At 37.2% G+C, this 26,517-nt stretch overlaps 1 protein-coding gene across 6 annotated transcripts in view; it reads right to left on the bottom strand.

Annotated features, from left to right (window-relative positions):
* The window catches only part of fsip1 (fibrous sheath interacting protein 1), a 119,997-nt gene that overhangs the window by 81,111 nt on the left and 12,369 nt on the right, over positions 1 to 26,517 (bottom strand). For 5 of the 6 annotated variants that reach the window (XM_062967326.1, XM_062967331.1, XM_003224770.4 and 2 more), the window contains 3 exons: positions 24,449 to 24,559; positions 20,989 to 21,150; positions 12,223 to 12,357 (listed from right to left, as the gene is read on the bottom strand). In XM_062967326.1, the coding sequence (XP_062823396.1) occupies positions 12,223 to 12,357; positions 20,989 to 21,150; positions 24,449 to 24,559 (408 nt within the window). The remainder of the gene's footprint in view (positions 1 to 12,222; positions 12,358 to 20,988; positions 21,151 to 24,448; positions 24,560 to 26,517) is intronic. The other variant, XM_062967329.1, reaches the window with a different exon arrangement.

The raw sequence follows: 26,517 nt of genomic DNA, 5'->3' as shown, positions 1-26,517 counted from the left end.
AGAAATTGAAAATGCTTTGTGTAATTTAAATGACTACATCTTGAATGCAACATTATAAACATATTTGTTAATTAATTAATTTAAGTGCAACAGCCTCAGTTTTGTCATCTAATGAGAAATCAGGCCTGATTGGCTCTAAGGCTCGTTCATTTTTCTTTTGTAGTGGTCATGCCCATAGCCAGGATTTTGATTCGGGGAAGGCTGGGATTTTGATTTGGGGGGGGGGGGGGCTGAATGAGAGAGGATCTACCGTAGCAAACCTTTTGTATCGTTATCCCAGTACCCCATGCATATGGGATATATTGAGCATGGCAATCAGATCATTATATGAATAAACATAACAGTTTAAATAATAAACGTAAGGCCTTCTCGCGGACCACCCTGAGAATTTGGGGAGGGGGGCTGAAGCCCCTTAAGCCCCCCCCCCACACTACATGCCTGGTAGTGGTCCATGGTACCTGTAATACTGTCCTCCAACACTACCTTTCAAATGTAGTGAACTACATTTCAGTAGTGAACTACATGTCAGTTTTCTTCAGTGTACACCTTTCACACCTATACGTGGAAATACATATATAAATATTTATTGCACGTTGGTATCTGCATTTTACCACTTCTCAGGGGATATCCACCTGAGATATGAAGTGTACAGTTCCTCCTTAGTATATATAGAAAAAATATATAGATGAGGTTGGGCTTTAAAGCGTTTTGAAGTGTTTAAAAATGCCTTTTACTGAACAATACCAAAATCGTTGAATGTTCTTCTTGAGCAGATCTGCAAGGCACCCTCTCTTTTAGGGCTGAAGGTTCTCTAAGTCATAAAAAGAGGTATATAACAAGGATAAAAGTCCATTTTAACCAGATGGTTAGTTGCTTTGGATAGCAGTAGTATAAAAGCAAGTTGAAAGCATATCTAAATAAATAGACAGTCAATGGATTTTTATCTTCCCATTAGTAGGCCACCTGGAAGATTGACAGAAATTAGTTTAGCAAAGAAATTGTTTAGCCTGGCAACATATTCTTTTGTTGAATCATAGTAATTGCATCTTCCATATGCATACTTATGGAAGATTAGTGGAGCTTCTGTAATATTTATCTGTCCTTAAACTAGGATCGTTGATGTGTGACACAAAAGGCAATCTTTCAGAGCCATATTCAGGGGTATCAATAGGAAGTAATCGCAAAGTACGAAGTGTTGGGTTGCTTTGAGTCTCTGGGCTGTACGGCCATGTTCCAGAAGCATTCTCTCCTGATGTTTTGTCCACATCTAAGGCAGGCATTCTCAGAGGTTGTGAGGCCTGTTGGAAACTAGGCAAGTGAGGTTTATATATCTGTGGAAGGTCCAAGGTGGGAGAAAGAACTCTTGTCTGTTAGAGGCAAGTCTGGATGTTGCAATAAATTTGCATTTAATGGCCTTGCCAGCTACAAAGTGTTGGTTTTTTACCTTTAAAGCCCTACATGGTTTAAGTCCAGATTACCTTCTCTTGTACAGTCCACCTCGAACACTGAGGTCCTTGAGGGGAAGCTACTCCAACCAGCCAGAACCCAACTGGTGACCATCACCCAGAGGGCCTTCTAATCAGCTGCCTCAAGACTGGGATGGGGAATGACCTGCCAGAAGTTATTCAATATCTATATAGGTGATCAGCCTTCAAGACAAAAATGAAGACCTATCCCTTTTGGCAGGCCTACCCAATCAATTTTAAACTGTGAATTTAAAATTTACATTCTATTTGTATTTTAATATATGTATCTGAATTATATTTTAATCCTTGCACTATGTATTTTGATGCAGGAAATCCCCGTGTTACAAACAAGGTTTGTTCTTAAGTTGATTTTGTATATAAGTCGGAACAGGTACATTCTTTAAGTGCATGTATATATGTATATCTATATTGTGACAATGTGTTTTAATGTATGTATTTTATGGTGATGTGTTTTAACTGTGTTGTGTCCTGCCTCAAGCCATGAGGAAAGGCAGTAAGAAATAAAAATTGTAATTATAGTTATAATTACTATTATAAGAAAAATACAGCATGACACACACTCCTCTGACAAATTTAACTCTCAAAGGGCTGCCTGGCCTTCATCTTCAGGAGAAAGACAGCAGTAATGTAGCCAACTAGCCCTCCCCACTCCCATGGAAGAGTCTTAAAGGAACTATAGCGAAGGATCTCTCTTGTGTCCTCACTACACACATCTGTGAAGGTGGTGAGACTGAAGCATAAATCTGCTTACTGTGCCTCTTTTCAATGCACTTTAATCTTCTGTCATTCAAATCAACTACTTTTTGTAAGGCACCTCAAAAGAGATCATGTTGAAATACATTTTTAAAACATCAATTACACTTTTAAATTATAAATTCCCACTGATTATGGTTTACAAAATGAGGCAATTTATTTATTATGTTTGTGTGTGTCTGAACAACGTTGTGAAATCCTTTGAAAATTCAGGGTAAATTACAAAATTTGATACTTCTTTTCCAAAGGACTTGAATCAGATTTTGCCAGTTAAGACAAAATAAGTGTGTCCATCATCCATTGTGTCTCAAACAACACCAGAAAGCTTAATCCATTCAAATATCAGGGTAAAGCCTATTAAAAGAAGACAAAATGCAACCTCTCCCACGCCTATCCAATTTAAGAACTAGTTACAATTCACTAAAATAATAATGCATATTATTTATTGTGTAAGAATGTACACTGGAATAGAATGAGCTGCTATGAATTAAACCTGGACGGATTAAATACATTCTTGGAATGCTATTACTGAGAGTGTGCTGTGCAGAAATAATGCCCCTTCTGTTTGCTCTGCAACCAAACAGCCTCAATTTACTTTTGACCAGTTTGAATAGAGAAAAAGGGCTGGCATTTCAAGTTGTGGCCCTCCGAACATAATTAGCCTGCATTAGCCCTGTTTCACACAGAGAATTGCCAGTCTGACTACTGGCAGAAGGGAGAAGGCTGCACCAAGCTTATTTAACTGCTTAATTTATATGGTAATTATAGCACTACACCCAGAATGGAATGCATCTGCTCAAACTGAAGGCTTCACAATAATAAAACTGACATGTGCTGTGATATTGTTGAAGTGCTGACTAAGAAACTTCTTTTATCTCCTCTTGCAGCTCTAACATGATGTTCGTGTTATTACTAACAGGGTATTTTAACAGCCTAGCACAGACAGCAATTATATAACACATGCACAAAACAACAGAGTTTCACATCACTTAATAAATCCTTGAGCTCCCCTTAGTTCCAGCTCTCTCGCTGGCTGGATTTTATGGTCTGGTAGCTCCATCTGACCTTCAGAATATTGGAGTACACACACCACAAAAGCAATATAAAAATCACTAGGAACAATTGATGTGAATTTGATTTGTTCAATACAAGAAGCATGGTGAATATTAATGGGTTAATGAAAACAACCAGCTCAGTTACTTTACCTCTACATGCCTGGAGCAAGATATTCATTCACTGAAATGGATGTTTGTATGCAAGAGATCTCTTTTCTACTAAAGTGAACTTGGAGGCTTGTTTACCAAGACATTTTCAGGAGCACATGACACATCATTTCACAGTGGGGGCACTATGGGAAAACAGCCAAATTTAGTTGAAATTATCAATGGTTTTTAATTTCACTTTATCTGAAAGCAGAGTTAACTTTACTCAAGCTATCAAATAACAGGAAAATTAACACTTTATGTTTTGTATTCCATGTCATCCTGGCAACCCTATTCAGGAATAATAATTGAAGATAGATTGTCAGGAGTGGGAACTGAATTTCTCTCCAGGATTTCTATGTGTTGTTGGGATGCTCCAAGAGCCTCTATCATTTACAGAGTGAAAAGAGGGCTGTAATCACTCTAAACCCTATGCAAATAAGATACTACATAATGGGATAGTTAATTTTGGACCCATCTGCTCAGGTTCCACCATGGACACCTACTCTGATGTCCACCAAGTTCCCTATTCCTCCCCATTTGTTTGCTTGAATCATAAGTTTCTTCTAGTCTCTTCTAGACTCTAGAGGTCCATTAAACAATAAAGGATGTGATTTTCTGGATATTAGCACCCCAAACGTGGAAATACCTCCCTAAAGAAGCTCACATCACTCTAGGCCTGGCCAAAGAAATGTTGTTGCCTGTGATTAACCAGGAATGGGGGAAGGGAGAGATCTAGGTCTCTTGAATAGCATGCAGAACAGTTAGTAGGAATAATGTAAGCTCTGAATCCTCCCCATCCCACTTGCATGCATGTAGAAGCACATAGTACTGAAGTCTGGTTCAAATCCAAGTTTCTCCAAGTTCTTCATATGGTCACCCTGAGCCCATCACAATCTGTCTAAAATATCTAACAGCATTGCTCTGAGGGGAAAACACCTAGGGGAAAGATCTTTTATTGTTTGTATGCCTTCATGTCATTTCTGATTTATGATGCCCCTAAGATGAACTTATAACAGAGTTTGCTTGGCAAAGCTTATTAGAGAGAGTTTGTCTTTACCTTCTTATGAAGCTGGAGAACTGTGACTTGCCCACAGCCACCCAGTGGATTTCCATTGGCAAGGGATTCGAACCCTGGTGTCCAGAGTCATAGTTCAATCCTCAAACTACTATATCATATGGGCTCTTGACATAATATGGCTTATTGGAAATGGCAATAATGTCTAATGGAGTGGAAGGTGAAATTATAAAGCAAGAATACATTACAAATGGCTTGCTTAAATCAAGGGAATTGTTTCCCTGATTTGTAAGACTTGAACATGCGTGTTTGTAACTGTGGTTGATAAAAGATCTCTCATTTATATGGCTGTAGTGAGTTGAAGCCAACGTGAGAGGCAAATCATTACAAAACAACTATATAAGCACACAAACTCCTTTTAGACTATTTATTGAAAGATGAGAGCAATGGTGTTGGAAAAGTTGAGTGAAACAACAAAAGCATCCTAAAAATTGAACAGAAACCCAGCAGAAGTTTTAAAGTTTTAGAATTTTAAAGTTTTAGAATTTTAAAGATTTAGAATTTTAAAGTTTTAAAGTTTTAAATTTCCCGACATTTAGACCTGATGTGTTGTGTGGGACTGTGTCCCTCTTCTAATGACCGTAATAAAGTGAACTTGAACTTTCTCAAATATTTGTTGGCGAGGGCGTTCTATTACACCCCCCCCCATTATTAATGCGTTCCCTAGCCAAATCAGTCAGATGCCACTGAACGATCTCAATTAGAAGCATGCTAAATGATCAACAGCAAGCACCCAAACATGTTGAGATAACTACTGTAGTTGAGCCACTCTATGAATAACAAGGGTTGTACACAATCTATCATATGCACAGGTATTTAAGAGTAACCAACATTGTACACATGGAATAGACTTCTAAGTACACATTGCACTTGTGACAGGCTTTATGTTATTATATTATTTTGATGCCATAAATAACAATTTATGATTATGTACAGGAGCCAACAAGTGTACTTACACCCTCTGCTTCACAATACACATGGGGGATGATGCAGGTGGAATTGAATATTAAAAATATTTTTTCTTGGTTGGTAACAAACCAAGAAAATATGTATTGTTCCTAATTAACAAAAGCATATTTAAATACTCTCACTTCAGGGATAAATTAGAAGAGAAAACATGGAAACCTTAAAAGTTCAAGCTAGATTAAACCTTAAGAAGTCAAGGCACATAGGATATGACCGCAAGTAGCTTCAAGCAGTTGAATAAAATAGATTTCAAGGAATTAACATTTATCTTTCTGTCACATGTTTTTGTGGCAGAAAGGTATGTGTGAAATGCTTGGTTTTCATCCTAATAATTGCTTCCAGGAGAAATGTACTACCAAGTTTATCCTCATATGGTTCTAGGTTACACATAAGAAGAAAACTGAGGACAGACTTACATAAGAAATTGTTTATAATTGCTTTCTTACTAAAAACACATTGAACAACTCAAACAACACACCCTCCCACCTGTGGAATCTTCATGTGCATCACAAGAAACTCCTGTGGGATGTTCTACAGTAAAAGGCTGCAAAATCCAAATAAATGGAAAAATATGTGAAATGTGTTTTTAAAATCAGATGTATAATAAAGGCCTGGACCTTGGAAATATCAAGAAGTGTAGTTTGAGATTAATTAGGACATCTATGAAAAAACATTTAGCTCCATGGCCTATGACATTGTACTACATTTAAAGCTGTGGCGCCATGACCTATGCCACTGAACTGTACTGGTAAATCCATGGGATATCATTACAATCACTCAACTGTTGGTGTTCATTTATGTATGTATATGTTCGACCTGTAAAACATACAAAAGGTCTAAACGCCTTAAAAGCACCAGGTCCTGTCTGGTCTTGCCCAAAGAGGGTCAGCCCTGGTTAGTACTTGGAAGGGACACCACCAAGGAACATCATGTTGTGTAAGCTATTTTTCAGAAAAAGGAGCTGGCAAAACCATCTCTGAGTTTTCCTTCCCTAAAAAAAAAAACCCCTATGACAGTCATGAAGTTGCCATAAATTGATAGTTGACTTATAGGTACATGGACACCCAAACAAATACTTCTTATAAAGTTTATAAGTCATCAAAAATTCAATTTTAACATTTAATAAAAATGAAAATTATTCTGCAAGGAACTTTTGCCATTTAAACTTTTGTGTGAAATAGAAATCCCATTAAAAAAGAAATAAATGTCCATCCTCTGTGTGATTATTTTACCATTTTTCTTCTGTGCCAATTTGGCACAAGTGATATGCAAGTTGTTATCATCTCATCTGCTTATCCAATAGTGTTGTGTGTGGATATATACATTTCCCTGTTACAGTAGTGTATGATTTTTTGCTCCTGCTCTGAACAAATTGTTGGGGCTCTGGTCTTATGCAGTCTCCCTGTACAGTAGTTCTGTAGTTAAAGTCAGCAGCAACACAGCGGTAACGACTGTTGTTGGCAGATTGCAACAAAATAGGGACAGAGGTGTTTTAAACATATTTGCTCCCCAGGTTAGTGCCTGTACTTTCTTTGCTGAGATTGTGTGCTTACTGTGTCACATCTATTGTTATATATATTGCTCTATGTGCCCTGTACATGTTAAGGTATGTTCCTTGTTTGTACGTATGGCATGCTTCTTTTTAATCACTATCAAGTTGACTTCAACCTATGACAATGCTGTGAAAAAAAGACCTCCAACTCACCTTATCCTCAATAGCCCTGCACACGTCTTGCAGGCTCAGGGCCATGGATTCCTTGATTGATCCTATCCATCTGGAATGTGTTTTTCCTTTTTTTCCTAGCCTGAGCTTAAGATGTCTCCAGTGAGAATCCTTCAATAGCTTTGGGCAAGTCATCTTACAGTCTTTTATTTTCCCTTTTAAAAATATGTTATATTGTTGCTTGATCATATTCTGTAGATGTGTGATTTCAGCTGTAGCTTATGGCTTGGTTTAATTATCTACTTCAGAAAGAGTTTATTTTTTTCCTTTATGGTCAAAGAGACCCAGATTTGGTGTGTTGGTGTGTGTGCTGGGGTCCAATATATGTGGATAGTATTACTTGATGTCAGGGATAAGGAAAAGCAACAGCTTCTACAGTGGGCTTCACCTTGAGACTTGCATCCAGAGAGGCTCTGACATACATCTGATCTCCACAAAGGCATCAAAATTTATTTCTGGATTTGCCTATTTTATCTTAGACATTTACAGAGTAGACAATGCAATTTATACTATAATCCTAAAGATACTTCAGGACACTCACCGAACACACAATGGGACATGTTCTACATCAGACATGTCCAAAGTCTGGCCCACTACAAATTTCAAAAAGCCCTATTAGTTGTAGCTATAGTTAGTGTGTTTTAGTTTAGAGCTTGATTGATGTAAGATCACAAATAAAGCCCATTTAGATCTAATCCTGCAAGCCAATATCAGTTCAGTCACTTGGGGCTAATGTTTTTTTCCCCTAAAGAGCAATCCAATAAGAGTATCTTTCACTAAATAACATTTATAAGAATTCCTAGAATATTCAAGTTTTTGAAATCACTGAAGTTATTATCTTTTTTGTACAAACTTCTTTTCAACAATGTTCAACAATAGGCCCTTGGAAGTCAAGGGTCTGTTAAGCTTTAATGACAATGCAGTTTGCTAGACAAAGGTGGGATCAACTGTTTCCAAGGAACTGAAAAGTGAAAGAATGTGGGAAGAGACTATTGCAACTTTCAGAGAAGAGAAAATTATCAAAATGAATATCAGAAGTAGAATAGTCACTTCATTTTCAGTCAAATCTAACTTTTCAGAAATAATTTTGTCAAAGTAAGAAAGTACAAGTATTAATCAAATCCAAAATATTTCAGATCTACTAAGATTGTGGAATCTTTACATGTATAGCTTAGCATCAGTTGCCAGTCATAAAATTAAATATATCCATTTTTAAACAATTCATCTATTTATCAGAAATTCCATAAAACTGTTTCATAATAAAAAGGGAGGAAAGATCGTCATAAAGGATCTTTAAAACTGACCAATATATGCCAGCATGAACCTTCTTGGACACAAAGACTTAAATTGAAATAATCATTTTTTTCCTAAAAGTATCATGAGACTTTTTTTCTTTCCCTTTTTAATTTTGTAGATAATTAACTTTCTTATATCTTGTCATTATATGTTGTCCAACAGCCCTATTGTTGTTAACCATATTCAGTGCAATTTTCTAATAGAAAATGTGTGTGTGTTGATCAAAACTAAGATGTACATTTTCAATCCAAAACAATGTTACAAAGAAACAACCTACCCGAGCCTATTTCATTAACATTTTGATTCTATGGTCCCAATAGAGCATCCCAGGACACTTCTTTTTTTGTGAGAAGAAGCAAGAAGTCCCCTATGGCTTAGGAAGTCTTCTTTCTTGACTGGTGTCTACTGCTATTGATGGCAAAACCAAAAAGGTTGTTCTAGGGTATCAGGGATGAATTAGGAGAGGAGAGGTAGAGTACATCTAAGTGTCCTTGTTGAACTTTGTTGAAACAAAGAATCCTCATGTATCCATCCCTATGTCTGAAAACTGGCAGACTAAACATTGTTCCACCAAACCCTGAGTTCAGTGGGCAGTGACTAAAAATCATGTCTAGTTCCTTTAAGATACCTTTTTTGGTGCTTGATGGAAAGCTTCTTTGATGTCAAAACCATACCAACATGCAGCTTTCATGTCCCCCTCACCAGGTCTAGAAAATCAGATCTGCTATTATAGGCTGTAATTCCATATGATCCAATGGGCCTATACTATACACCAATTATTATTCTTGCACACCTTTAATACAATTAACTGATATAATTTAAAAACACAGATCCTGGGGAACTGTTGCAGAGTACATGAATACAGAACAGTGAATGCAGAAAAACTTTCAGCATGTGCATATGGCACAAGAAGAGTTGGCACATGTATGAAAAATGAATCCTTACTATGAAATGAAGAAAACTGTAAACATATTTTCATTTTAATGTTTGTATAATCACATAAATCTCAAAATAATGTCAAAGGGAAGGCATGTTTGTAGCAATAAAAACAACAGTCTTACTATCTGATATTTTAGTATTGAAGGTATCACATAGTTGCTTGTTAAACTACTCAGTAACTGATTTCAGTCTGTTGCTACTACTGTCTTCCCCCTGCCACATCAAAACTGCCAAAACTTCACTTATCTCTCATAAAAATTTGAATTCAAGCCACTACAGCAGTTCTTGTAGCACAAAGAAATGCCAGCTGGACTATGGGTTATGTAATGATACAGGTGGCTTGTTCATTTACCATTTAATAATAGTTTCTAGCCCTATAAGGTCTTGTGGGCATCCTCTCAAGTCAGGAAAAATGTCTGGTATGCAGTGGGGTTCTATGCCACAGCAGATTCCAAGAAAGTCTGTTTCGTACTAATCAGACTTTGGATCTGACCTGTTTTAACATTCATTGTATTTTAATGAATCAGTAGCCATGGTGCATTCCAAAGTCCAGTCATTGCTTATGGAAGACTAAGCCACCAAACAGCAGATCCCTGTTCAGACTTGTATTCCCATAAATAGCAAGGGTCAGTGACCAATAGGAGCACAGGGGGCAAAGGTCAGTGGCAGCAAGAAATGACATAGCCCGGATTATTTTGTTTAGCAGACTGCCTACTGACTTCTTAAACTGCAGCTACAAGACTAACATCAGCTATTTTCTCTGTCATTCTGTTGGCAAGGACAGTCACTTAGGCATAAAATGCTAGGAAAACACCATGCTCATGCTCCTTCATGCGTAAGTTGCACATTAAAAGATTATTTTTAATTGTAAGAGACGCTTTTGCAGATTACCATCTACTGCATGAGATACATCATATAGAGATATTGCCAAGCCAGAATTTGACAGTTTTCCATAATGTTTCTAGTCAATGTTCTTCTGTTTAATACTGTTACTACTTAAGTAACTCTGTTAACAAGAATACAGAGGGTTTGTGAAAGATCAGCATAGACTTTCTGTTCTGCTACATTTACCACAGGAATGACCTCCCAGGAATTGTTCTAAGCAAAATCATCAAACATGGATGAAAGTGTTGCATCAGAACTGGATCCAGATTACACATGTCTGGGAAATGTGAAGTATGACTATTAAAGGATAATTTAATTTGTCAGAAATAGTTTAAAGACCACCAAATTAAGACTGAGCTAGTAAGGAAACCAATGCTGGCAACCAGATTCATTGTTTGAGCTCTGGAATGACAACCCCACAACACCAGAAGTCCCAGAAGTGACACATTTTAACATCCTTGGAAAATGCATCTTTTTACTGGTTGTTTCCACTAAGTTGCCAGATAGTCTAATGATCTGCAATAATTTGAGAGTAGCTTGGTTTTCTCTTTCAAGGGATATGGTTGATTTCTATTGTGAAACACTTTGCAACTGTAATTTAAATAATAAATAGTAATACGATTTAAATAAATATATGCAAGAAAAGATTCAATAGGTTGCTTTCTTTGTTGTTTTGATGCTTCAAGAAATTTTTCAATTTAGCATGCCATGCAGACATAATGCCACAGCATTATTACAATGAACAACAGAAGGGGAAAGGAGAATTCATTTTAACAACTTCACTGCAACAGTTTGCGGCACTGTGATGATAAAGGCAATTACACTAAATGATTTAAGACATAAAGGGAAGGCTTGACAACCAGGAGTGAGAATGTGTATCTACTCTCTGGCTTCTCATTAGGGAAGAAATAACTGCGAATCTATGAATGTCAAATTTCTTTTTCTGTTGTAATTGTATACTACTTTGTTGGGAACATCTGTATAAGAGTGTATGCTTCCTACTACTGCCGCTTAAAATCTACAATGCTACTTCAGTCCATCTAGAGGAGTGGGCAAAATGCAGTCCTTGGTTCGCCCTTGGGATCCCTAAGTGTGGACTCTGAAGCCAACATGGCCCTCAAACTAAAATACAGTTTTTTCAAAAAATATATAGCTGATTATTATGAATTCCACCCCACCCAGATTTCCAAAATACCTCATAGCAGTTTGCTTCCCCTGATCCACTAAAGATTCTCAAATTTCCATAACACACAAATTAATTTTTTAAAATTCACCTAAATTTTCAGTCAGCAAAGCTGAAATGTACCAGTGTGGCCTGCCAGATGGGTGCAAGGTGGGAAAATGGCCCACCAGCTGTGCAGTTGCCTACCACTGATCTAAAGGCTGTAAGCTTTTGGAAAACAGCTGTAAGCACTTGGAAAAACATGTCCTAACAGAATAACATTTACTATTCCCGAATTGCTATTTTTTCTCCCTTCCTTTAAGGTTCAATAGCACACATAGGAGCATTTCCTGAGGAAAACCAGAGGCTATGGATATTTTGTGAAAGCATCCATATAGACACAGCTTCCAATTATATTCATGGAGCTTCCTCAAGAAGTTGGAAGGCTGTGTATTGGCCACACATTACAAAGGATGACATACCTCCATTCATTTCAGATTAACATAATTTGTATTATGTAAAATCTTCCATGTAGATAAACACCTAAAATATATCTTCAAAGAGAATCATTTAGAATTAATGCTATAATTTCTGTAGTCTATTAATAAGATATAACCACCACCCCACCTCCAAACACATAGCCCTTCAAACAAATCTTTTAAGTTCTAATCCAGAGATTTCTTATATATTATTAAAGACTTAAACAGAACAGTAAAGTTTGGAAAACTTACAGTCTCTTCTAAGATTTTCAGCTGCTGGTCAATCTCTTTAAGACGGTTTTGCTGATCACGTTCTTCTTTAGTGCCTCTTAAGACCTTTTCACCTGGAATTGTTTCCAGCTTTCTATTTGCATAAGCCAAAGATTCCTAACAAAAGCAAATAATAATGGAATCACTGAATTGTAGAAAAGGAAAGGGAACACATGTTGGCCAGTCCCCCTTCGCTGGAAGAGCCCCCCTTGCACACCAAAAGTTCCCCTGCAGATTAGTCTGTATCAGACAGATTATAGAACACCATTGACAGAAAATAATGACTCTTTGGCTGAAGAATACGCTTAATAAAACACCACCAGCTTGGTTCTCATAAATGAGTTGTGCTGAGTATTACTGCAAAAGTGGGGGAAATTCATTGTCGAATTGTAAATCTGACCTCTCGGGCAACTCCTTTTACCTCAAAGTATGGCCAAATTTATATCTATGTGTGAAACTTAAACTCTGTCCATGGTCTGCAAGACAGTCAACATCCTGGGTTTGCAACAAGGTTCACAAAGAGTATATTCCTCGTAAGCTAAATCACAGTCCTAGAGTTCTCCTGAAAGAGGAATTTGGGATTTAAAAACAAACTGTACATTCTCTGGGGACCTTGTTTTAAGGATCAGGTAGTAGCATGTGTCCCCATCTGGACTCTAGGACAGTTTTACAAGGCCCACACCTTCTTGATCATGTTGCTGAAATTCAAACCGTATTGTCAAATTCCCACAGCAAAATAGGAACTCTTCTTCCCTACTGTTGACTTTGACTTATGGTGACCCTATGAATGAGAGACTTCCAAATCACTCTATCATCAACAGCCTACTCAAGTCGTACAGACTCTGGTCCATGGCTTCTGTTATAGTGGCTATCCATCTGTAATATGATCTTCCTTTCGGGTTTTTTTCCTACTGCCTTCAACCTTACTAAGCATTACTTTTCTTCTAGTGAGTATTTAATATGAAATTATATATCTTTACACACAATCCCACCACCATGGAAAGGTAGTGCTATTGGTAGGCATTACTGATGTTTTAACAACATAGGTGCAAATGTTATAGCACATTTTCATCACAATAAGAAAAATAAGTCTCATACTTAGCACCATATTACATGTTTATTCTGTGCTTCTGTGTATGCTATAACTACTATTTAATTGGCTTTGCATATTGAAAAGTAGAATTAATTTTGTTATGATTTCCAGAGTCAAGAATAGTGTCTTACCAAATGATCCTGTCTGTTGAAACTGCTTAGGAAATATTATGAAATTCCCTAAACTGAAATCACTTCAACTGGATAATTATTTTGTAACCATAGCTTTCTGTAGCATGAGTACATACAGCTATGAGGAATTACTAGATATTCCATGCTGGGCATAACAGGCTAAATTCCTACAATAATTGCCTTTCATGTAGGAATCCTGTGATAAGCAAAGTTATCTTTAATTTTACAACAGAATAAATGTGACATCTGAAATGATAATAAGAAAATACTTTTTGAGTAATAACAAATATTAATGAAGCCTTAGATTTTTTTAAACAGAAAAGTGTCCAATACTCTTGCCAAAAGATTAGTTTTAACAAAGGAATTTGAACTACTGTACCCTTCCTGGCATTTAGCAGTATTCATGCTTTAAATTTAATATAAAGCATGAGAGGATGAACTTATTTTTATCTGATTATGGGGATTAGGAAAGTGAACAAGGGACAAAGAATAGTATTATTAATCAGAGGAATGAAAGTTTCAGCAAAGTCCAGCTTCTTACTTTCCACTCCTCTCACTTGCTGCCATGACATCATTTGTATCCAGAGCCTAAAGCAACTGAGGTAATATTTGGCAAATATGGATGATCAAAGGTTCTCTCTGGCTACACATAATAAGAAACTAGATGCCTTTTCAAAATTTGCCAAAATAAAACCATCCAAATGTTAATTAAAAGCACGCATTTATGATATCAAGCATACTTCTTTTTCCAAACAGTGTACATTTTCAGCCAAAACAGCCACTAGAATTAAAAGCAACAAGGCTTAATGAACAACAGTAAAGGAGCTTCTAGTAGCAGGGTTTGGGGAGGGGGTGGGTTAGTGTTGATAAACCATCAGTCAACAGTAATACCAGTGAGATCGGTGCTTTTCACAAGCTTCTCTGCAGCCACAATTGCTTTGAAATAACAAATATTTGCTTACCCTATTGACCAGTCATGTGTTTGTCAGTGCTAAAAAATACTCACATAAAAAGACGGATACTAAAAACGTTGTGTTTTGTCTGCAGAAGTGGTTGTTGCCTTGCTCTTCCCTAGAAATCCCTTGTGAGAGCTACCACACTCACCAAAGGTTGATTTTTAGAGCTGGGGGGTCATCCAAAATGATACAAGACATGGAATGGTAACTTGAGATGAAGGTGAAGTTAGCATGCATTCTAAACACCTTTGGACCAAAGATGAATTTGACAACTCTAACTTCAGAACTATACCAGTATAGGAGCTGTGTCTAAATTCACATCATTTTCAGCATTCCTCTATTTACATTTGGGGTAGTCACAAATAAGTCCCGCTATATTTAGTTGTGCTTACTCTCATAAAAAAGTGCATAGGATGGCCTCTCTGTGGCACTGGGAATTTATTTTTAGGCATATACTATTGTAGCAGGAAAAAATATTAGTTAGAAGTGACCACAAATCGGTTGCTTGTCCGATTATTTTTTAAAGCAACTATGCTTTGTGAATTTTATTCAGTTAACTGACAACACAGGCCTGCAAAACTATGGGCCATAAAAGGTTTTTTTAAGTATAAGGTATTCGTAACTTACTTTGATGCTTTTCATTGCTTGAGTAAGATGTCTTTGTAGAGTAAAGAATAAACAGGGGACTACAGACTTCTAATAGACTTTCAAAATACTTTAACTGATATGAAACAAAAATCATTCAAAAGCACTAAAAAAATAACACTATAATTTCAGTATTCACACTTCATAAAAATTAGCATCGTAATGAATAAATTGATGAAAATATTAAATATGTGAAAGAACTGTGTGTGGCATAACATTTTTATTGTATTATTCTCATCCAGTACCTAAAAATATCACAACCACAATGTCAAGTGACATTTAGAAATACAGTTCAGGCATTCAAAGGAAAGGGGTAGGCAAATGTTCACAAGGGATTGTGAACACAGCAAATATATGAGTTCTAGGTGTGAACAATATTCAGTGTCTTACTCCCTGAAATGCTAGAAATGTGGGGCCTTCCCCACTCTCCATAGCAACACCTCTGCCAGTGTACATCAAATTTGAAGGAGTTATTAAATGAAATTGGATATATTCACATTCTCCAGATAGCCCTACCTCCTTTGCTGCTTTTAGAAATGGTGATTCTTTATCACAAATGAACCCCTTTCCACCCTTTCACAATATCATGCAGGCACACCATTTACACATTAAAAAGAATCCTATATTATATAGCTGAATTAATCTTTGAGGAACACAAACTAAATAAAATAGATAATTCAGCCAAATGAAGAAATAGCTATAACTAAAATTACTTAATTAAAATTAAAATTGGCATAAAAAGAAAGAAATGCTTGCGAGAGAAAGGTGGTTTTCATCAGACCAATTTTCCCCTAGTTAAAAACAACTCAAATCTTGGGAAAGAATTCTGGATTCAATATTCCTTTAGTAGCCAAACTGCATTCCTTTAAACTTATTAAAGCCATTTGTTAAGGATTAAAGACACAGAAATCTAGACTTTTTGTTTCTTCAAATACAGTAAACAATGGTATCTGAAATCTTTTAAAACAACAACAGCAATCCCCTTCTCTCAGTAGAGTGGCAAAAGGCAAGAGCTTAGTCGATCCTGGGAGAACTGAAAAGGAGGACCAACCCCTCTACTCTCTCCACCATAGCACTGCTTCTGGCCTTTTGAATGCCTGGAGGGAAATGTAGTGGTGGCAGCCAGGGGTAGCTGGTCCCAAGGCAGCATTAGTATTTTTCTCTCATTGAAGAATATCCCTCAACTTACTCACAAATCATATCAAAATCCATATTATTTTTACACCAAATCTGCCCTCGACTTATATATGAGTATATACATGCAAGTCCCCAAGTTATGAACAAGATAAGAGCTGTAGGTCTGTTCTTAAGTTGAATTTGTATGTCAGTCAGAACAGGTACATTTTTAAAGTGTTATTCCAGAGATACAGATATAGATATAGATATAGATATCTCACAGGGGTGTTAACCCTTCTCTATACTGTCCAACGCTGATCTATAACATGCTTTGGACAGCATAGGGAAGCATTACTTTTATCTCACTTTCTGCCCCTGTGATATGGTAGTTGGAATTTGAAAAATGTGGCTTGTTGTGGAAACAAGGACTGGAGATAAAGCTTCAGTGGAGATACCTTTTCCCCAGGAGTGTATTTCCCTTCTGAGAGGTAGATTTCTCTCACTTCCTGTTGCCTCACCCCAACTAGGAGTCATTTATAAGTCAGGTGTTCATAACTCGGGGACTGCCTGTATATTACGTTATTGTTCATCTTCATTGTTGCATAATGACCAAGGTGGGCAACTATTAAAGGCATTGGGTCCACCTCCAGCTCTCAATTTGGTTTATACTTCCAGGTTTTTATGAGTATGGGGGGTGAGATTCCCCAAATATCCTTTTTTGAAGGGAGCTGTCCAAGAGGGACAATTACATTTTTGAGGGTAATAATCCCACAGGAAAAAATACTGAAAATAATTTGGAGCTTCAGGAGCTCTAGGTTTCGTTTTCCTCACCCATGATTTATAGAGCAACATAAAGAAACGTGTATTTGCCATAGTCGTTTTGGCCAAAATGTAAGAGTAAGGTAAATAAACCAAAGGAAATTTGGGAACTAGGTGGTAAAGATAAGAGAAGATTAATATGGGCAAAGGCATATTCACATTTTCCTGGAGTTTTATAATTTGTATTTCAGCAGGAGACCGGGGTGAAAGTAAAGTTTAGTTTTGACGGAGAATGCCAACTGACTCTCAAAACCAGTAAAATATTGTATTGTCAAAAACAGTATTAAATACCAATATAAAGGAAAAAACCAAGAATATTTAAAAACAAATGTTTGCTCAAGCAGGCTACTAATTTTTCACTCTCTTAGGAGGGTACCACTGGACTGGTTTAAATGCTGAAAAGAAGTGAGGATGGGAGTTTGAGTCATTTACATGAATTCTTATCTGTTACTTTTATTTCTCTGAAACATTCCTTAGCCACTATCCTGTTAAAACAATATCCAAACTGTCTGACTGTTCCATTTCTTGGCCCTTATTCATAAGATAGTATTTCTGTGTGCTACTTGATAACTGTTGCCAGGAAACACAAAGCTGGAGTAGCAGTGTTTCACAGGTTGTCCAGAAACAACAATTATGTGCAGTCAGTGTTAGAAAGTTCACTGTAGGGCAATGCAAATGACACATACAAGAACTGAGAGAGCGCCTTTTCTTTTCTTCTTCATTTTAGCCTCATTTCTATTGCTTTCCTGTTTCCTATTGCTGTGGAATTCAGTACAGCCATGTCCCAGTTCACAAAGCTTCTGACAAATAAGCTCCTTTTTGCAAAGTCTTTTTTTTATGGGAGCCCAGCCCCCTTTTTATGTATTCAGACTAGCTGGAATCTTTTTTTGTAGCATTGGCATTGGGAGGATGGTGAAGGAGTGCTAGAGAACAGTAGACTTTCAGCAATGTATCTGCAATTAACAGTGCAATAAAGCTTGACCAGGAAAATAATGAGACTCTACTATAAGTGATCATATTGTGATCATATTGTCACTTTGTGTGCTTACATACAGCTAGCAATGTAAACAGCTGTCTCCAGAATCTGTTACTGAGCAAGTGTGATGAGGAATACAGAAAAAAAATAGGAAGCAAACTAGCACATTCCCTAGGACACAGCTTTCCAAACATTTCATGTTGGTGACACAATTTTCAGAAATGCATCATTTTACGACACAGTAATTCAGTTTTAATAGCAAACCCAAGGTTAAACCAACTCCTTATAAGAATACGGACACATACATAAAAGTATGCGGACAAGACAAATCTTATGAAACCAACCCTTTCATTTATATATTTTAAAATATATGATTTATTGCTTATTTCACATACTTATTGTGCTAGTGTGACAAACTACAGCTATCACACTAATGTGTACAACACATAGTTTGGAAAGCTCTGCTCTAAGCATATTATTAGCTGTAACAGCCAGCTAAAACAAAAATATTTTGTGGTACCTTAAAAGAAAATACCCTGATTATGGCATATTATAGTTTGATTTCAAACAGGTATTCTCAGTTGGTAGGACATATGAGTTTGTGTTCACATACACAAAATTAAACTGGATACTCTTCAAATACAACAAGGGGACTATATTTATAGATAGCTTGGTGTGACCTCTGACAACGAATTTCTTTAGTCATCAACTTTATTTATTTTTATTTGCTAATTCTCAACCACAAAAATGCTTAACACTTCGATCCAAAAGGCAGTTGTTTATGCTGCAAAACTTGTTGGGAGATATGTCTGCTGCTGCTAACTTCCAAATTAACAAAAAAGTTAATCTTCATGTAATAGCACAACATATTTCACAGTTCAATGTTTTAAATGCATTTTGTGTGTATGTAATCCTGTAAATATATTCATCCACTTACAAACTATGATACATTTTCATTCTAACAACCCCAAACACACAGTGCTGCAAACACTTTTACATCTTATTCTGACTTTCCAAAGTGTAGTCTGAACCACTTTCTTTTAATTAGGCTTCTAAACTAACATCTCTTCCACTCTCCAAAAATAAGGCATTTTCCCATAAAGTCAAACTGGCTCAATGCCAAGGAAGGATAATAATCAGTTCTGGACCAGTGACAGCTTTGAGGTCCAGAGGCTCCTGGGAGCATAGCAGAATTAGCCTTTTGCTTTCAGACATATTCCAAGACATTGGAATAATATGAGGAAACTTCCTTTGATTATTGTTCCGCTATTTGTCTGCCAAAATATGACAGTGTGTGAAAGTCAAGAACTCAAGTAGTTTGTATTAACCTTTTGTTCATGCTACATTATCTTAGGAATCTTAATAGCAATCAATTGCCCTTTATGGTTTTAATCTGAGCTGGAAAGCTACTATTAAAAAAGCAATTCATTACAGTTGTAGATATAATGTCCCAAATAATTAACTTGAATATTTACTGTTGTATGTTGGAATTCACCCTGAGTCCCCTTGGGGAGATAGGGCGGAATACAAATAAATAAATAAATAAATAAATAAAGCATGAACATGTGAAAACTGTGGTCAGCAAAGAATACACACAAAGGGTCAGAAAAATTCTCAAAAGCAAGCTCAATGGAGGCAACACCATCAAAGCCATAAACACCTGGGCCATACCTGTCATAAGATATACTGCTGGCATCATAAACTGGACACAGGTGGAATTGGACAATTTCGACAGAAAAACAAGAAAACTCATGACCATTCATTACTCACTGCACCCTCGCAGTGATGTTGACCGGCTATATCTGCCTAGAAGATCAGGGGGCAGAGGACTCTTACAAGTAAAATAAGCAGTCAAAGAAGAAGAACATGCCCTCGCAGAATATGTAAAGCAAAGTGAAGAACCTGCTTTGATTGAAGTCAAAACTCCTCAAAGCACAGCAGACAAAATATCAGTACAAGAAAACCGCACTATAAACTAGAGCTGACAGCTGGCACAACAAAACATTGCATGGAAAGTTCCTTGACAAAATTGAAGGAAATGCTGATATGGAGAAGACCTGGCTATGGCTCACGAATGGGACACTGAAGAAGGATACAGAAGGCCTGATCTTTGCAGCCCAGGAGCAAGCCATGAGAACAAATGCAATTAAGGCCAAGATCGAAAAATTCACTGATGACCCAAAATGCAGACTGTGCAAGGAAGCTGACGAAACCATTGATCATATCCTCAGCTGCTGTAAGAAAATCGCACAGACAGACTACAAACAGAGGCACAACTATGTGACCCAAATGATTCATTGGAACTTATGCCTCAAGTACCACCTGCCAGCATTAAAGAACTGGTGGGATCACAAACCTGCAAAATTATTGGAAAATGAACACGCAAAGATACTGTGGGACTTCCGAATCCAGACTGACAAAGTTCTGGAACACAACACACCAGACATCACAGTTGTGGAAAAGAAAAAGGTTTGGATCATTGATGTTGCCATCCCAGGTGACAGTCGCATTGACGAAAAACAACAGGAAAAACTCAGCCGCTATCAGGACCTCAAGATTGAACTTCAAAGACTCTGGCAGAAACCAGTGCAGGTGGTCCCGGTGGTGATCGGCACATTGGGTGCCGTGCCAAAAGATCTCAGCCGGCATTTGGAAACAATAGACATTGACAAAATTACGATCTGCCAACTGCAAAAGGCCACCCTACTGGGATCTGTGCGCATCATCCGAAAATACATCACACAGTCCTAGATACTTGGGAAGTGTTCGACTTGTGATTTTGTGATACGAAATCCAGCATATCTATCTTGTTTGCTGTGTCATAAAATAGTAAGAATAAGAATAGGCTTCGCGGAGTATGAGTTTGAAAACCGCTGATCTAACTGAATCAATTAACAACTTTCTATACTTGAAGTTAGAAGGAAGATATGAAACATTAATCAAATTCGATTTAAAAAACCTTCTTACACAATATTGTTCACATTCCAATGCATACCTCAAATTGTACTGTACCTGATAAATCTGACTGGGGACTTCTAAAGAATTATCAACAGCAGCGTAATCTCCATCAGAGATGACTGCTTTGAGTTTAGCACTGATTTCTGCAAGGTGGTGATATTCCACTGGTTCGGGTGTGTATCCTTCACCTGGTACTAACCACCCCATTACTTCTTTCTAAAAAAAAGAATTATGAATTAATGTGCATCTCAAAATGATACAACAAATACAAAACCCATCATCATATCTTCTTTATAAGAACAAAGATTCTGCTTGGGGCAAACGATTCAAAATCTCAATCAAACTGGGGCTGAGTATTAAAATGAAAATTCACAAAAAGAGAAAGAGGGAAGTTCAGAAATAATTTTCTGGAGAAAATTATTGAAATCAATGCAGGGTGTTTGAAAAAGAACTCCCTAGTTTTAATGTAATTATACTTAAAACTAGGGAGTTCTTTTTCAAACACCTTGTACTTCACTACACAAATTTCAAAATGAAGTTTACTATTAAAGTAATGACTATAGATCAGTTTACAGCTTACATATTCTTTTGGAGACTTGATATAATTGTGCTGATTTTAATTTGCCTGTAGAAATACAAGTCACTGCGTATTTCTACTGCCAATACATACCTAATGGATTAAATCAGAACTTGCTTTTCTAACACCACGTACTATTAAACAAATGGGACACTTCAGATGCATTTGTGTTTTGGGAAACTGGATGATCAGTATGTTCTTGTGATAAGCCTTTCAAATTGTTTAAATGTTTGAAAAATCACCATTGCCATATTTTCAAATTATATGAAAAATGATTCAAAACAGAAGCATGCTTTATTGGCACATCACTGTGGAAATACTATGTGTGCCTTCATCAGACAATACACTTGCATGCCATGAAGAAAGCATGTTATGCTGAAGTATTAAGTATGATTGTTGATTTTACTGAAGCAGGATTTCAGTCAAGCAGTATCAATATCAGAGTAGCAATCAGGTCTGAATTTGCCATTATAGAGAACCAGACAAGTAGACACTAAAAGGCTGAATGTGTATTCTCAGATCAAGTGTACTGTTAGAGAATTTCCAATGAACTTGGAAAGTGTATTTATTTACAGTATTTATATTCCATCCTTTTCACCCCAAAGGGGAATCAGGGCAGATCACAGAACATACATATACGGCAAACATTCAATATGTTTTATAGACAGACAAGGCCGACAACTGAACATAGATAGAGGTATATAGAGCCCTTTCCCCATCTTCGGCTTTCTTGGAGGCTTGTGCTTGTTTCCGGCCACCAGAGGGGGGAGGGTGCTGTCACTCCATCTCCCTGCCAAAGGGCTTTGTTCGTAACTTTCTCCTTTTTGATCGATTGCTGGCATTTCCTTTTATGAGTTCCTTAATACCTCCTCGCTTTTAAGTAGTCCCTATTTATCTACTTACATTTTGCTTTCAAATCGCTGGGCTAAAGGTCAGGTAGGCAAAAGCTGGGCTAAAGATCAGGAGCTCACCCTGACCCGGGCTTCAAAATGTCAACCTCTCGACTAACAAGATTTATCACTGCTGGTAGTTTACCTGCTGCTCTAAAGTCCGGCCCATGAAAAAAGAGTAGTATGTACAAAGCAAAGAGAGAAGGTCTTATTCACACAGAAAGCCAGTTATATTCTGATGCTAATGCATTAATTATAAGTTTAAAAGATAGAAACTATTGTTTCATAAGAAATGTGAATAATAATAAGTAGCAATGTAGCTTTTCCCAATTTAGAAAAATGAATAATGCTGCAGGTAAACAAATCTGTATTGTACATATGCTCTGTCAGATATTATCCCAGAAATGCAAAATACTCAAGAGTGAAGAAGAGGGTCAAGCTACTTTTAGAGACAGGTTGCAGTGATTTTCAATTTCTGAATGAAGCATTAGACAAACATCAGTCAGCAGCCAATGGGATACGTTCACAAGAGCCATTACTTCCATCAGAATCAGTGATCCCTCTCAATCTGGAATGGAGTAAGTTTTTTGGTGTCACTGAAAGGAGAGTTGGAGGGAAAGAAATTTTTCCTTCTGTTGGTGTTGGATGCCAATAAACATGAATTGACTTTGGCATAAGTATTAAATCTTCATGCTGTGGATAGGTTTCTTAAGGATATTAATGGATGCATTTCCCCACTTCTCTTAACATCTCATCACACTTACAGTTGTGTCATCCCCCACCTCCCTCCATTTTATGGGCAGCCACCATAAAGTTGCTAAGAGTCACAGCTGCCATCAGATGACTTCTGGTCGTTGCTCCGTCCTCCCCCCCCCTTTCCCAATTACAGAACTACAGAGGAATTGTGAAATTGGGCAGATCTGTAATCACGGGGAGAAATCGTGAATTCAGCCAAAATAGCACTAAGGGCCAGTTCTTTTAGCTCAAAACAGCATGTGATGGGTCCATGACAGTCTCTGTTCTGTTTTGGAGCTTGCCATGGTCAAAAGGGGCATTCCAATGGGTGGTCCTTAGCAGCGAGCTGTCCTTAGAAGCAAGCTGTCATCCCTCTTTACAGGTGCATAATAACTCTTTTCCTTCTGAAATTTCTTTTTTATTATTAATGACAGATATAATGTAATAGAGGCATCGTATAACAGAGAACAGTCAGTTTTCATATGCTGGTTTGTCTCAATTATAATATTGTGTTTAACAGAGAGCTGTCATCCCTGTTTATAGAAATGCATGATTACTCCTTCCTATTGAAAGAAGTGCTTTAAAACAGCATCCCTGTCTCAAGGGTCCAATGGGTTTTGATGCAGAACAATTGGATCCCATGGAATGCAATGGTTTAAAACAGTATCCCTGTTTCAAGGGTCCAGTGGGTTTAGATGCAGAACTACTGCATCCCATGGAAAGGGATTCTGGCAGATTTGCATGGAGAAAAAACAGCTAGGGTGGAGACTTATTGCCTATGTGTTATAAAGAAGATAGTGGGCACCTATGGGAAAGCATGAAAGGTCTGATGAGAATGAATGAAAATGAGCGAGGGAGGAATGGAAGGTATAATTAGCCTCCAATTCTTCTCTTTACTTAACAATGCCTCTCAATACTGCCATCTGATAAGGTCCCTAGTCATTAAGGCTACAGTGCTATAGATCCTTCAAGAGGAAGTCTCCTTCCAGATCTGAGTCTTGTTTTATATGATGACAAAGGAGTGTAAAACTGCAGCACAGCATCCACACAATTAACCCCTACTAAATGTTGTATTCCAAAACAACCCTTTGTGACATGCTCAAATCAATGGAAGGCTCATGACAAAAACATTTGAACTGAGTTGTCCTATCCACTTCATCCCATCTACCATGCCAATCGTCTCTAGAACAAACTAGATATGTAGAATTTCAAAATCTCCCCCAAGGTGCCAAAAATATTTTATCATTTTATTCATCTTTTACCTACTTGAATTCTGGATCCATTTTTTCAACATATATTAATATCCTCACACCTCAGTGACGTTGAGTTCATTTGTCTCCTCTTCAGTATCTCTGAGCAACTCTGCCAGCCTTTTCTTTTCTTCTTCTAGCATAACCACTTGATTGGCTGCATCTTTGGCTAGCTGAAAAAAGAAATTTGGAAAGTGGAAGGCCTGGAATATTAATAACTGTCTTTCTTATTTACATTACAATAATTCTCCAAATTTTGAGGTATTTTTTATTATTGTGTTTGTTGCTCTTGTTACAATTAGTAAGGTTAGATGAAAGGGGGAAAGAATTACAGTTATGTTGAAAAAATGTAATAAAGTGGCTGTTAAGTCTGAAGATAAGCTTGGTTGTCCATCTGTCAGAGGTGCTCTGAATGTGCTTTTACTGCATGGGAGGGGATGAACTACATGCCCATGTGGTCCCTTCCAACTTTATGATTCTATGAGAGCTTATAGAAAAGCTGTTTGGAATCCTCAAATACATTTTTGTACAGTTATTAGTATCAATATTTGTTGTTTTGTACATTCATGTCATTTCTGGCTTACAGAGATCCTAAGGCAAACCTATCATGGGATTTTCTTGGTAGAATCTGTTCAGAAGGAGTTTGCCCTTGCCTTCCTCTGAGGCTGAGTGAGTGTGATGTGCTTGAGGTCCTCCAATGAGTTTCTATGGTTGAGCAGATTTGAATCATGCTCTCCCAGTGTCCTAGCCCAACAATTAACGCACTACACCACACAGGCTCTCAATCATATCAATACAACAACTAAAAATGAATAAACTAGTTGCACAGGATCGTAACAGGAGTGAAGAATTAGGTGTGCTTGAAATATTCAATATTCTTCAGGGGTAATAGATAAACCCAATGATCAAGCCATATGTGCCATATACAGCATATATCAATAGGTAAGGGCTACAGTATGCATGATGCTAGGAACCACTGATTTGGAGTACAGGCGTAATTTAAGATTAAAAGATATCAGGCTGTAGAGTTCTGGAACCTTCTTCTTGTCACTTCTTTCTTGCACCATTTTTTTTTGTCCAATAGTGATTTCTGGTATTGAAGCACAGCTGGAGAAAAATTACATCAAATGACATATTATAAGGAGCACACAGATGGAAACTAGGTTCAGGTATATACTGTTGTGGATAATTAAACCCTTAGCAGCACAACAGAGCCATAGTAACATGGCATATGATATAGCAAATGAGGAAAGATAACTATCTTGCTCTCACTCTCAAAATACTGCACTTTGGTTGGTTTTTCAGTTATGAATATTTCTGGACAGGGATAGTCTCTTGATTGGATTACTGTAATGCATTCCATATGAAGCAACCCTTGATGATGACCTCAGAGCTTGAGCTAAAGCATAGTTGCAGCGGCCAGAAATGTAATTTGTACTGTCACATGGTGTCATATTACTATGTAAAGCCATTTAGAAGTACTGTATATAAATTTGAATTTTAAAAATTGACCCAAAAAACCTGGGTCGACTTATCCATGGCTCCATTTAAGCATCAAAAAAGGAGTCATGCCCTTCTCTGAGCAGAGTGGCGAAAGGCAAGAGCTTGCTCCATCTTAGGAGAACCTAAAAGAAACACTGACCCTTTCCTCTCATGCTGGCTTTTTTGAATACCTGGATGGGAAAATGGTGGCAGTAGCCAGAGGCAGCTGGTCCCAAGACAATATTGCTACTTTCTCCTCTTCACAGAGAAACCTTCTTGATATCCCTAACCCATCTCAGAATCCATAATTTCATCCCCAGTACCTACACTTGACTTATTTATATACATATAAATATGGAGCTCCATCCACATGGAAGGGCAATTGGTACCAAAACAGTAACTTCTAATGGATAAGCTCAACACCTTAATTGTTTGTCAAAAGAATAAGTCCTCCAAAAAAGCTGAATGGGGAGTACTTGAAAGTAGACAAAATAAAACACTCCTTGCCACATACAGTTAAAACTATATTTATTGCTACAAGACTTGGTGATAATATAATGGATGTGCTAGGATCTCTGCAGCTTTACAAGTCTTGTTGAAGCATAATCTTTGACTACATCCATAATTTTTAACAATTTCTTACCTTTTT

Source organism: Anolis carolinensis, chromosome 1, assembly GCF_035594765.1.
Source record: "Anolis carolinensis isolate JA03-04 chromosome 1, rAnoCar3.1.pri, whole genome shotgun sequence".
NCBI classification, from domain to species: domain Eukaryota; kingdom Metazoa; phylum Chordata; class Lepidosauria; order Squamata; family Dactyloidae; genus Anolis; species Anolis carolinensis.
The sequence above is the reverse complement of the archived record's forward strand: the minus strand, read 5'-3'. Positions and strand labels throughout refer to the sequence as shown.